Here is a 14,778-nt window from a genome sequence, read left to right as displayed (position 1 = left end):
ATTTAATCTGCACTACCACAATATACCTGTCCTGAGGTTCAATGCCAAAAATTGAATGTAATACATCAGATAGGGTCTGGTCAAAACTCTGTACACGAAGCATCAACTTGCTCACTTTTGTATTATAACTCTCGAGATAAATCACAATAATTCATTCGTTTTTTTGATTACATTTTATACCGATACACCAGTTTTTATGATTTGTGTACATGAACAGCCAAATTTCCGAAGTCTAGTTCCTAGTCTATAATTTGTGCTCCTCAGATCCAAAAAAGATGACTTAACAAAACAGTCCCTTTCCTGTTTCTAAAGTTTTTCCTATTTAGTGAGCACTGTAAAATGGAACATTTATGGGGAGGTAGTGGCATAGTGGTAATATCACTGGACTCATAATCCAGAGGCCCAAACTAATGCTCTGGGGACAATGGTGAAATCCCACCACAGAAACTGGTGGGGGAATTTAAATTCAGTTAATAAACATGGAATTTAAATAAAAGCTTGTCTGGTAATAGTGACCATGAAACCATTGTCAATTGTAATAAAAACCCATCTAGTTCACAAATGTCCTTTAGGGAAGGAAGTCTAGTCTATAGATTCTTAGCAATGAGGTTCTGAAAGCAAGCCACTCAGTTGTATCAAACCATTATGAAGTCGACCAGAAGGAATGAAACTGAGTGGCCTACCAGGCACTGACCTCGGCACCTGAAATGACAACAGCGAGTTCAGCCCTGTTGATCCTGCAAAGTTTTCCTTTCTAACATCTGAGGGCTTGTGCCAAAATTTAGAGAACCGTCCCACAAACTAGACAGACAGCTGCCTAACAAAGTCACACTCATGGAATCATACCTTACAGACAATATCCCAAACACCACCATCATATCCCTGGGTGTAGTAACGTGGAAGGTGACTCGTTGTGGCTTCAACAATGAATGATTTATCATCAATATAACATATATACAAGATAAGGGTCTGATAGAACTATTACACAAATCTACTGTCTTCTCCTCCCTGGCTCCAGCTGAGGTTCCTTCCCATCCCAGGATGTGCGCCCTTGCTCCCAATTGGCTTGGCTTCCCATGCAGCCTCACCATAGGGTCTGGCCCAATCACGTGGCCCTTAAAGGATCGCCCCTTAATGGCCTTAATACAACTTCAAAATTCACATAGCATAACTTAACATTTATGGCAACTTACTCTCTCTGATGTTTTCCCATGTCCACTGATCATTTCGGAAAAAAGAATGCCTTTTGATTTCTGCAACACCATTTCGACCTAGTCTTACTTCCCTAGAATAAATGGAATAAATCAATAACTGTTACTACAACAATGCTGCAGATAATCTTAGGAAAGAGTATCGTATATGCATGCACCAGAGTTCTGTTCATATAAAGACAGATCATATACTCATCTCAAGTCAATTCAGTTTAAACTAAATTCATTAGCAATACTTTGTTTGCAACCTTTATATAAGCCACATTTGACCACTAATTACTCTAATTTTTGAAACTTCTCTTAATCCCTGTGAAATCACAAGACCCCAAAATGAATACATTCGAGGGTGCACATTTTGAAAAATTTTTTACACGTTGTCGAACAGTTTCACAACCTTTGTCTACTTCCCTTCAATTGCTGTGCTCTGCAGGAAACCTGGAAAGAGACTTCCATCATGCTAGACTCCTAACAGTTTAATGATATCACTATTTCTTCATTATTGCTGGATCAAAATCCTGGGTAATTCCCTTCTGATCAGCACTGTGGTATACACTTTAGTGATTCAAGAAAGTGGATCATTACTACCATCTCAACGGTAATTTGAGATGGCAACAAATGCTGGTCTTACCAGCGAAACTCACATCCACGAAAGGAAAATAAAAGGTTTTATACAATTTATTGGACTCATTTTAAAATAATCTTCTAGAACAGAAACATAGAAACGAGGAGCAGGAGTAGGTTACTTGGCCCTTCGAGCCTACTTTACCATTCATTATCATGGCTGATCATCAAATTTAATATTCTGATCCCCCCCTTCCCCCCCATCTCCCTTGATCCCTTTAGCCCCAAGAGCCATTTCTAATTTCTTCTTGAAATCACACGACGTTTTGGCCTCAACTACATTCTGTGGTAGTGAATTCCACACATTCACCACCCTCTGGGTGAGGAAATTTCTCCTCGCCTCAGTTCTAAAAGGTTTACCCTTTATCCTCAAACTATGACCCCCTAGGTCTGGACTCCCCCACCGTCTGGGACATTCTTTCTGAATCTACCCTGTCCAATCCTGTTAGAATTTTATAAGTTTCTATGAGGTCCTTTCTCACTTCTAAACTTCAATGAATATAATCCTATAACTTAAGTCTCTTCTCATATGACAGACCTGCCATCCCAGGAATCAGCCTGGTAAACCTTTGCTGTACTCCTTCTATAGCAAGGAAGAATGTAAACAAAGATCCTGAATTAGTTTCTCCTCATCATCATGAAGAGTCCAGGAAAAAGATGAACTGGTTTGTTCTGTATCCCAATGGGATCTATTTGATTAGTTCATTTGTATTTCAGGTAATATACTGGAGAGAACAATATTTCCTCACAGTACATTGTCTTCTTACGGTACCTGTCAGTGAGGAAAGCACAAATGAGGCTTTTTGCATCCTTGGAAATTTCGTTGTCATCAGGAAACGTCAATGAGTTTTTGTGATTCATGATTTTGCTATATGTTCCAACTAGTGAGTCTGCATAAAAAGGTGTGTCACCTACAAAGAAGAAAAATCACCATTAAAGATCAGTTCAGATATAGGCTTTGTATAAATGAAGAGGACGTTGACAAACAACAGCAGCAGATTAGAAACAACTTAAATTTACCCACTGGTTCGTAGTCATCACGATAACTAATTTCAATACTCTGTTATCCTCTATCTTAATGGATGGCTCAAGAGTGGTGGAAGACATATCAGTACAAAGTGCAATACCAATAGTCCAATTGCATTGGAGAAAGATAAATTAATCATGGTACTCAAAGGATAATGTTTGTGATACAATGTATAATCTAACAAGAATTTAATCTAATTTTGATGCAGCTTTTATTTTAAAGCTTCCTGTCTGCAAAATACTCCTAATATTCAAAACAGGCATTCCATAATCGCCAATGTCCTGGAATTTTCATTTTAAGTTATTTTAGCTGCTAAAGTTATGAGAACTGAGTTGCACCTTTGGCAAAATCTGCATCAAGAATCATTGTCTACAGCCAGGGTGAAGAAAGCTACACAACAGCACACCAAACTCAGTGGAATTCTTGAGTGGTCAGATCATTTTAAAGTTAGCATAAGCTCCCAGACAGCTTTGGTTTTGTGCCAGCACATAGCTAAATGTAGAATTTAATGGTTGTCCTGATAACTTTAAGTTTACTTATTGCACCCATAAAGCATCTATAGACGTGCAGTTCTTTATCTGATTCAGAAAGGAGAAAGTTAGGGGCGATTCTCCCATCCTGATGTCAGTTCCGTGCCAGAAATCAGGGCGGAGCTGATAAATTATGATAATGGTAATTTATATCTCTTTTAAAATATTATTAGCGGGCCCGAGACTGAAATCTCAGGGCCTGCACCCCCCACCCCCGCCACTCCAGCGGGATTTAGTTTAGCTCCTCACTTGTGGGGAGCTGGTGGTCCGGCCCCACTGGAGTGAAGGGGAAGCCCTTCGAGGCCCCAACAGAGGATCGGGTACTGGGGGAGGGGGGTGGGCCCCCTGGGCATTGCCACCTTGGCAGTGCCAGCCTGGGCTCCTGGCACTGCTCAAGGGGCAAAGTGCCAATGCCCAGGGGGCACCTTGGCATTGCCTACTGGGCATAGGGCAGTGCCAAGGGGGTGGGGCCCGATGGGGACCGACCGGTAGGGGTTGGGGGTCCACTGCCACTCTGCACTTGCGCTGAGTGACAGAGGGAGGGAGGGGGGCCAGCAATCGGTTGAGGGGGGGGGGCCTCTCCAGCGGAAATAGGCTCCACCCACTGGTTTTCAGTGTGATTCACGCTGAGGCGCTTTGCAGTGCACAGAGTGTGGGAGATTCATTTTGAAACTCCCGCTGAAAAAAACAGCGTGATTTACTCCAGTTTTTACACAAATTCGACACTTAGAATTTTTTTGGGAGAATCGCCCCATGACATTTCCCCTGAAATTTCACACACTAAATACTATGAAGTTGCATAGATTGATTTTTAGTTTCAAACTAGAATTGGTACAGCATAATTTATATTTAAATATGCTAGCATTTAATGTACCATTTCATCACTCACCAACTAGCATTTCATATAGGAACACTCCAACTGACCACCAATCACATTCCCTTCCGTAATACCCATCTCCTCCCTGAGATTTCAGCACCTCAGGGGAAATATAATCAGGAGTCCCCACTGCAGTATCACATCGTACCATCCCTTCCTAGAATAACAAGGAAAATGGTTAGTTAACAACTTGCATTTATTTTGCAGGTTTAACACAATAAAATGTCACAAGAGTTTATGAGAGAATTATGGAACAAATTCTAACACTAAGATACATGAGGAAATATTGGGCCAGATGACCAAAAGCTTGGTCAAAGGGGTAGGTTTTTAAAGAATGTTTTAAAGGAAGATAATGAGGAGAGGTGGGCAAACAGAAGGAGGGAAATCTAGAGTTTAGAACATAAGCAGCCTGAAAGCAGGATTGCCAATGGTGGAGCGATTAAAACTGAGTATGCTCATAAAACTATCAATAACATCAGCTAACATAGGAACCAGGACTGAAAGTTGAGTGGTCAGCAGTTTAGTAGGAGTAGGGTCTGAAGAGCAAGAAGTGGGTCCAATCTATAAGATCATCCCAGAGAGGGCATAAGTGGAGATTGGAGAGAAATTTGAGAAAGATTCAGGTTGAGGGCAAGAGGGAACATGGTTCAAATTATGCCATGACATTAAAACTTCATGCTATTCTTCATCCTAATTAGAGTATAGATTGGGAGGAAATATACAAGCAGTATTATCTTCAAATTAAAGCAAACAAATGCATCTTGACTAAGTATCACACAAAAGTAAATGGAATTGACCAATATTGGGAAGTCAACAGTACATCATATCAGACCAAGTGGCAGTTTAAATATCAACAAACCATATGCATGTGGCATTTTATCTAATTAACTAATGTTAATTGTTGAAATTAAATATAATTGACATAACAAAGACAAAAGAAACAAATGGAAGATTTAAGATGCAAAACAAATAATATTATAACCATAAGAATTACGTGGATACTGGTGTTTAGGTCCAGGCTCAAAGTATTTTTAAGAGGCTTCTACAAAGAGTTGCAAAACAGTTGGAAAGGATTAATCATCAGGTCAAACCTGACATGGTCCCTTGTTCATTTCTGATATCAGTGAAACCAGATCAAAAGTACTATAGGATACCAGTCACGAATTCAGATCAGAATCTGAATTCAATATCAGATTAGAATCTGAATTCAAAATCAGATTCATAATCTCAAGAAATTTTGAAGAGTTCAATGTCTTCTGCATAGGCATACCAGGCAAAATACAGATTTGTGAGTTACTGAAGCTTTCTTCAGTTGTTTCTAGAAATATCCTCTGCCAAAACTTGATTCATCACTTGACTTTGGAGGAGAGGAGAACTTTGATGCCAAAATGGTACTTAAGTTCTCTTGGAACCGGTAATACACACAGTCACATGGAAATTGCTAGACAAAAAAAGACCAAGGTCTATCCAACTTACATTCTGCCATCCTACTAGACACATGATACAGTGATACTGAAGTTTAATTATTTTTCTCACACCCACTGCCTTGAAAGCCTTCAGTGAATCAAGTCCTTGTGCTAAATATCAAGAAAAGTTTATACTTTAAGGTTTGGAACAATAGAATTAAAATTAATGTTCAAAACTTGGGTCAGCTAAAGACACTTTTTTGGGTTCAGTGACAGTAATAATACAAATTAGAATACTGATCTGATTGGGACCTCAACTTTACTTTCCTGTCTTCCCACTATAACCTTTGACTCTATTATTATTCATGAATCTGGCACATCCCCGACAAATTAGATTTGCTATATGTCCATCATCTTATGCAGATGACAACAACAATGATCTAGATCTTGGTGTGGAGGGGGCAATTTCAAAGTTTACGGATGACACAAAACTTGGAAGTATTGTAAACTGTGAAGATGACAGTGTAGAACTTCAAAAACACACAGACAAGTTGTTGAAGTGGGCAGATAGTTGGCAGATAAAGTTCAATGCGGAGGAGTGTGAGGTGATGCATTTTGGTAGGAAGAGACTGAGAGACAATATAAAATGAATGGTAAAATTCACAAGAGGGAGCAGGAGCAAATGGACATGGATGTACATGTGCACAGATCACTGAAAGTAGCAGGACAGGTGGAGAGAGCAGTTAATAAAGCATATAGTATTCTAGGCTTTATTAACAGGGGCATAGAGTACAAGAGCAAAGAGGTTATGCTGAATTTATTCAAGACACTAGTTAGTCCTCAGCTGGAATACTGGGGCTGGATTCTCTGACTGTTCACACCAGCAGGATTCTCTGATTCCGCCAGCAGCGCATCCCCGCCTGCGGGTTTCGTGGCAGAGTGGGTGGCTTCAATGGAAATCCCATTGACAGCAGCGGCACCAGAGAATCCTGCCACGCGCGAATGGCATGGTGCCTCCCACCACCGGGAAACACACAGTTGGGAGGCAGGAGAATCCCGCCCAAGGTGTACAATTGGAGGGCAGCAGGGCGGCAGAGTGGTTAGCACCGCTGCCTCACAGAGCCAGGGACCCGGGTTCAATTCCTGGCTTGGATCACTGTCTGCGTGGAGTTTGCATGTTCTCCCCGTGTCTGCGTGGGTTTCCTCTGGGTGCTCTGGTTTCCCCTCTCAGTCCAAAAGATGCCCTGGTTAGGTGCATTGGCCGTGCTAAATTCTCCCTCAGTGTAACCGAACTGGCGCTGGAGTGTGGCGACTAGGGGATTTTCACATTCATTTCATTGCAGTGTTAATATTCTCTTCTTGTGACACGAATAAATAAACTTTATACTTTAGTTCTGAGCGCCACACTAGGAAGGATGTGAGCGCATTGGAGAGAGTGCAGAAAAGGTTGACAAGAATGGTTTCGGGGATGAGAGACGTCAGTTAAGAGGAAAGATAGGACAGATTGGGACTGTTCTCCTTGGAAAGGAGGAGGAGATTTGATAGAGATGTTCAAAATCATGAGAGAGCTGGACAGAGTACATGAAGAGAAACTGTTCCCACTCATAAAAGGATCACAAACATCAGTGTATAGTTTAAAGTGATTTGCTAAAAAAAGCAAATGTGACGCGAGAAAATAATTTTTCACACGAGTGGTTTGGGTCTGGAATGCACTGCCTGAAAGTGTGGTGGAGGAAGGTTCAATCCATGCAGGGGGCAGTAAAAAGGTAGTAAAATAGCACTAAGTCAAGACACCTGCTTGGAGAGCTGGTGCAGACACAATGGGCCAAATGGCTTCCATCTGCGCCGTAACAATTTGTGATTTTATGATGGTAATAATCTGTCATCCTGGTGCCTTTTTTTAAAAAAACCTGCATGAAAACACGTAGCTTATGAGCACAATCGTTGCCTCTAACCTTTTCTTCAAATTTGTTCAATGGAACAAATGGCCAAAAATACATCCAAAATATCACGATGGGTATGAGATGAATCAGAAAGGATGCATGACTTTCAATATTGACTTTCAAAACTAGTTATTACCAAAAGCATAAAATATTAACAAAATCAGTGGACTTATTTAAATTTTGTCCAAACTTTTAATAGTACATACAAATCTTGTTGGGAGAACCTAGGGGGAGGATAGGAAATATATCCACTGCCCTTTGAAGTTCAGTGGCGTTTACACTGCTCATTTCACCAACCATCAACATCCTGTGGGTCACCATTGACCAGAAATTTAACTGAAGCAGCCATATGAATACTGTGGCGACAAGGGAAGGTTAAAGGCTGGGAGTTTTGCAATGACTAACAGTATTCAAGAATCCAAAACAAAGCAGCCCATTTGATCGGCACCCCATCCACCATCTTAAACATTCACTCCCCTCATCACCAGCACACACGTCAGCTGTTTGTACCATCTATAAGATACAGTGCAGCAATTTGCCAAGCCTCCTTCAACAGCACCTTTAACTCTACCTCCACCACAAGCCACAAACTAACATGACTTGGGTCCCTGGGTCAAGAACCTGGAACTCCTTCCTATCAGCACTGTGGATGTACCAATTCCAGATGGAGGACTGCAGCAGTTCAAGAAGTCTCACCATTTTCTTCTCAAAGGGTAATTAGGAATGGGCAATAAATACTTGGCATAACTATGCATATTATGCAGTTAGGTTTACTTCTTACTTGCTCCAAGAATTCTCACAGAAGTCACATTCATCTTTCATTCACTTCTGTAGGGTCCAGCCATATATATGTCACAGTCCTCCGGAGAATCCTCCTTGGCTCCAGCTATTCTCAGAAGTAAAACTTTTGTTTACGACCTTTTGATTGTGGATGCCTCATTCCCATGTGCTGGTTACTTTTTAATTCTTCCAATTATGTTTATTTATTGCTTTCTTTGCCACAAGACTGTCAAGGACCACTGCAGATTCTTCCACCAGTTTCAAACTAGGACTGTGTGCAGTTCTGGTCATCATATCATAAAAAGCTTATAGAGGCACTGGAGAGGATGCAGGGAAGATTTAAAAAGGATGATACCAGAAATACGTGGGTATACAAATCAAGAGAGGATTGACAGGCTGGGTTGCTTCTCACTTGAAAAATAATTGTGTGTTGATCTAAGGGTCGCATGGTGGCACAGTGGTTAGCACTGCTGTCTCATAGCGCCAGGGACGCAGGTTCGATTCTCGGTTTGGGTCACTGTCTGTGTGAAGTCTGCACATTCTCCCTGTGTCTGCGTGGCTTTCCTCCGGGTACTCCGGTTTCCTCCCACAATCTGAAAGATGTGCTGGTTTGGTGCATCGGCCATGCTAAATTCTCCCTCAGTGTACCTGAACTGGTCGCCAGAGTGTGGCGACTACGGGATTTTCACAGCAACTTCATTGCAGTGCTAATGTAAGCTTACTTGTGACAAATAGATGAACTTTAAAACTTTAATTCAAGTCTTTAAAATGAAAGACTTTGAAAGAATGGATACCGAGAGAATGTTTTCTCTTGTGAGGAAGGGCATAACTAGATGCCATCATTTCAAGACAATCACCAATAAATCCAATTGGGAATTCAGAAGTAACTTCATCACTCAATAGGCGATAAGAATGTGAGTTTGCTACCAAAAGGAGTAGTTGAGGTGGATAGGGGAAACAAAGTTGACAAGTTCATTAGAATTCTTTGAGTATGTAACAAGCAGGGTGGATAAAGGGGAGCAGTTGATGTGGTGTCTTTGGATTTCTAAAAGGCATTTGGTACGATGCCACATTAAAGGTTACTACACAGGATAAGAGCTCATGCTGGGGATAATATATTATATAATCGAAATCCTCCGGATAGAGGAACGGCTAACTGAGAGGCAACAGAGAGTCGGGATAAATGGATAATTTTCAGGTTGGCAAAGCTGTATTTAGGGGATCTACAGGGATCAGTGCTGGGGCCTTGATTATTTACAATCTATATTAACGTCTTGGATGAAGGAACAGAGAGTAAGTAGCCAGCTTTTCTGACAACACAAAGATGTGAGGGCACAAAACATCTGCAATGAGATATAGATAAGCGAGTGGGCAAACATTTAGCAGATAGAGTATAATGTGGAAAAATGTGAGGTTGTCCATTTGGATGGGAAGAATAGAAAAGCAGATTATTATTTAAATAGAGATTGCAGAATGCCATTGTGCAGAGAGATCTGGATACCCTTGTACATATATAAGGGAGAAGGGAATAGATGGTAACAATGGTAGATTTAGATAAAAAAGGATTGGAGGAGGATTAAATGGAGCATAACATCAGCATGGGCCAGCTGGGTTATATGGCGTCTTTCTGTGCCTCATATTCAATGCAACCTTAGGCAATACAATTCCCCCATATCACTACAGAAGTCACAAGAGCAACTGTCAGCTGGAAATTATCACTGTTCAGAATATCAGATCAAAACTGAAGTTGTGTGATGTCAACTGAATCTCTCAAAGCATTACTATTTAGCAATAAATATATCTTGTAATGTACAAAACAAGACAATGTTTCAGTGTTATATAACTCAACAGTATATTAGGAAATAAATCAATACAACAACAAAATCGGGACAACTCATCAAACTTGAAATACCAGAAGAAATCAAAACTGAACAGGCATTTTCAAGGGGAAAATATCCAACATGGAATACAACAACTTACTTTATTCATCTTCATGCAAGTTCCAAAATCCGCTAATTTTAAGTGACCAGATTTGTCAAGTAACATATTATCTGGCTTCACATCTCTGAGAAAAAGACAAAAAAAGCACTATTTTTGTAAAATATCTTTGCAAAATAGAAGGTAGTTTTGATGTTACTTGTCAGCAATGTTCTAAACATTTAATATAAAATAACTTCACATATGCAACATGTACATGTGCATCCACGTAAAGGAAAAATAACTTGCATTTTGATAGCATATTTCACAACCTCAGGATAGAGTCATACAGTGCAGAAAAAACCCTTTGGCCCATCGAGTCTGCACTGACAATATCTATTACTAAAGGCATGGTAATCCCATTTTCCTGCACTTGTCCCATATCCTTGAATATTATGATATTTCAATGCTTATCCAAATGTTTTTAAAGATTGTAAGTTTTCCGGCCGTGACTACCTTCCCAGGCAGTGCATTCCACCACTCTGAGTGAAAATGATTTTTCTCAAATCCCCTCTGAATCTCCTGCCCCTTACCCTAAAAGAGATGACACATCTCTTTAACCTGTGTTGAATGCTCCCTCCACCCACACTGTCTGTACCTTTAAGACCTGGCTGGCTGTAGAGATTCGCATTCTAATTAGTATTCTGTAACTTGATTTCTGTGTCTATGCACTGTTTGAGAGCACATTTCCACTCCATCTGACGAAGGAGCAGTGCTCCGAAAGCTTATGGTATTTGCTACCAAATAAACCTGTTGGACTTTAACCTGATGTTGTGAGACTTCTTACTGTCTTCAAATTAGTGCCATGGATTTTTTTTACACCTACCTCAAAGGGGAGATGGGGCTGTGGTTTAACCTCTCATTTGAAAAGTGACACCTGTGATAGTGCAGCACTCCTCAATATTGCAACGCAGTGACAGTCTGGAGTTTGCGCTCAAGTCTCTGGAGTGGTACTTGAATCTGCAACCTTCTGACCCAGGTGAGGGTGCTACCACTGAGCCACAGCTCACACACACATGTTGTTTATGTGAATTTGTGTACATATTTTAAATAATGTTAAAGCTGTAACATAACTTCAAGAAACTGGTATTATCAGTTCAATTTATAACAGTCAGGATTAACCATCTGAGAATGATTAATTACCTGTGAATGAAGCCCATAGAATGAATGGCATCCAGGGCAAGTACAACTTCTGCTGTGTAAAACCGGGCCCATTTTTCAGGCATATCGTAATTACTCATTAAATTTACGAGGTCCCCACCAGGCATGTATTCCATCACCATGTAGAGATAACGATTATCTTGGAATGCGTAGGATAGCTATTTAGAGAAAAATAACAGATTTATCATTTCATAACAGCAAATCTGTCAAAAACAACATTGCTATTACATATTATGCAAATGAGAATAAACACTCAAGATATGTTAAAAGCAAAATACTGCAGTTGGAAATAAAAATTGAAAATGCTGGAAATAGTCAGCATCTGTGAAGAGAGAAATATAGAGTTAACTTTCATGTCCATGACTTTTAGTATTGTTGAAGAGACATGTTTTCATCTTGCATTCACCAGGACAAACAAAAGACTACCAAATTTCAAATAATCACAATTTATACTACTGAAGAAAAGGGTGCTAATTGGCTGGCAAGTCGACTCCAATTGTCCTAGGCGTTGCCAGGACGAAAACAATGTAGAACTATAGGCTCTCCAATCTGCTGGGTAATTCAAAAAGGTGCTAAAGCTTGACCATGTTCCTTTTGTTTGCGGAGAATGGGTCTTAGCATATGAATGTTTGTTGCTTCTAGCAAACGTAAATGATCCATGTTACGCTCATCTTAAATGACAGATTTATCACTTCATAAAGGCAAAACTGTCACAAGTAACATTGCTATTACATATTATGCAAATGAGAATAAACATTCAAGATATGTCAAAAGTAAAATACTGCAAATATTGGAAATAAAAACAGAAAATGCTGGAAATAGTCAGCTGATCATCTTAAATTTGTTGTTAGCATAGCTATTAGCACACTCAGCGTTGTTCAGTGCTTCCCAATCTCAGAATCACATCTAACAGTTGATATTTTGATTGGGTTTTGCAAGTGCATACTGGTTGAGTATAGTCTTGTATGCCCAAATAGATTATATAGCCCTAGGATCCCCTTTAGGTCCAATGCTCACTAACAGTTCCATTAGTTTTCACAAGAATTTTTGATGGAATGAGTCGTAACCTCCTTCCCTATGGAGATTTCCAATATGCAGATGATACGTTCATGATCTCTGAATGTGCAGCTTACAGACCTTAATACACTACATCCCATTTTCAAATTCCCTGAGATGGAGCAGTCTAATGCACTCCCTTTCCTCAACATGCTAATTGAAAATTCTGCTAGGCAATACTGCCTACCATAAGCCAACCTTTACTGGTCAATATCTATGTTTGGAATCATGTAACTCTACAAGCCATAAGATTGACCTGATCAGCAATTTTGTAAATAGGGCACTAGCCAGTTGGTTACCTTGTAAGCTTGACACAGAAATAGAGTACATTTAAACTACCTGTGGGACAATGGCTATCCTGATTAGACTATATATCATGCAAATTCGCAAATTGACCAAAGACCACCATTTCAGACCTGAAAAGTACCAAGTCTACCTCAAATTATTCTAGAAAGGCAAAGTAGCTCGAAAATTTGAGTAACAGGTTAAGCAAGCTTTTCATGCTGCGACTATGCAGTGTATTAGTATTTTCCATTAACAGGATGCGGCCATCAGTCCAAAACGATGACTTGCTCACCACACAATTGAGCACAGTCATTCATGAATCTCAATACCAGTGTGATGCCGGGTACGTAGGTCGGATGTTCCAGTGATTGGCCGATTGAATCAAACAACATGTTGCTTCTGTTGTTCGTAATAGGTGGAGAACAGACCACGCTCAACCAGCCCATGCATGAAAAACCCAAAGCATCTACTTTAGAAGTGATTCTGCAATTGAACAGCACATGCTGAACAACAATTCTTCAATGTGCTAATAGCTACACTAACAACTAATTTAAGATTATTAGTCAATTTCATAATGGGACTCATTTATACTTGTTGGAAGCAACATACATTCACATGCAGCAACCTGTTCTTTAGAAACAAAAGGAATACGTTCAAGCTTTGCATCTTTCTAGAACTACCTGGAGGCATGGGGAGCCGATAGTTTCCCTTTGCTTTCTCCCTGGCAATGCCTTGGAAAAGCAGTCGACTTGCCAACCAATCAACACCCCGTTTCTCCAGTATTATAAATTATTGTGATTGTTTGAAAATTGCCATTCTTCACAATGAATGGAAGGTGAAAAGCTTCAGCAACTTGCCTCTCTTTTCAGCAGTACTTAATACCCTGTCATAAGAACTGGAAAACATTACAGATGTAACAGTAAGTAAATGGGGGGGAAAAGGGAGGGGGTGCAAAGAACAAAAAGGTAGGTCTGTGATAGGGTAGAAAGCAGGAATGATTAAATGACAAGGGAATTATGCAGCACTGAGACAGGAAAATAAATAAAACCTATACCATTTTAGTAACAATCTACAAATATAATGCTTGTTCCTTTAAAAAGAGTCAACGCATAATTTTTTGATTGAAGACCTTGAAACAGAAAAAGGTTTATTTGGATAGAATGACAAAAACTCCTCAAAGGTATCACCTTGAAGAACGTGTTTGACATGCTTTATCCAAAACAAAAGTTCACGGGCGGCACGGCGGCACAGTGGTTAGCACTCTTAAGGAGAACATCACAGCTGTACTGCGGAAGGACACCGCAGAGGGCTCATACAGCGAGGCAATATGGGTAGAGCTCAGGAATAGGAAGGATGTAGCCACAATGTTGGGGGTTTACTATAGGCCACCCAACTGCCAGCGGGAGATAAAGGAACAGATATGTAGGCAGATTGTGGCAAGGTGTAAAAGTAACAGGGTTATTGTGGTGGGAGATTTTAACTTCCCCTATATTGACTGGGACTCATGTAGTGCTAGGGGCGTGGACGGGGCAGAGTTTGTAAGGAGCATCCAGGAGGGCTTCTTGAAACAGTATGTAGATAGTCCAACTAGGGAAGGGGCCATACTGGACCTGGTATTGGGGAATGAGCCCGGCCAGGTGGTTGATGTTTCAGTAGGGGAGCAGTTCGGGAACAGTGACCACAATTCAGTAAGCTTTAAGGTGCTGATGGATAAAGATAAGTATAGACTTCAAGTTAAGGTGCTAAATTGTGGGAAGGCTAATTACAAAAATATTAGGCAGGAACTGAAGAATGTAGATTGGGGGTAGGCGTTTGAGGGCAAATCAACATCTGGCATGTGGGAGGCTTTCAAGTGCAAGTTGAAAGGGATTCAGGACCGGCATATTCCTGTAAGGATGAAGGAT

At 40.4% G+C, this 14,778-nt stretch overlaps 1 protein-coding gene across 2 annotated transcripts in view; it reads right to left on the bottom strand.

Moving 5' to 3' along the window:
• rock1 (Rho-associated, coiled-coil containing protein kinase 1) overlaps positions 1–14,778 on the bottom strand; it is a 147,259-nt gene that overhangs the window by 67,147 nt on the left and 65,334 nt on the right. For both annotated transcript variants that reach the window (XR_013498315.1, XM_078216081.1), the window contains exons 5-9: positions 11,516–11,691; positions 10,376–10,460; positions 4,279–4,423; positions 2,605–2,743; positions 1,194–1,285 (exon numbers count right to left, since the gene is read on the bottom strand). Coding sequence is in view for 1 of the 2 variants with exons in the window: in XM_078216081.1 (XP_078072207.1) it covers positions 1,194–1,285; positions 2,605–2,743; positions 4,279–4,423; positions 10,376–10,460; positions 11,516–11,691 (637 nt within the window). In the remaining variant the exon portion in view is untranslated. The remainder of the gene's footprint in view (positions 1–1,193; positions 1,286–2,604; positions 2,744–4,278; positions 4,424–10,375; positions 10,461–11,515; positions 11,692–14,778) is intronic.

Source organism: Mustelus asterias, chromosome 7 (genome assembly GCF_964213995.1).
Source record: "Mustelus asterias chromosome 7, sMusAst1.hap1.1, whole genome shotgun sequence".
NCBI lineage: Eukaryota > Metazoa > Chordata > Chondrichthyes > Carcharhiniformes > Triakidae > Mustelus > Mustelus asterias.
This window is presented reverse-complemented; position numbering and strand designations above follow the sequence as displayed.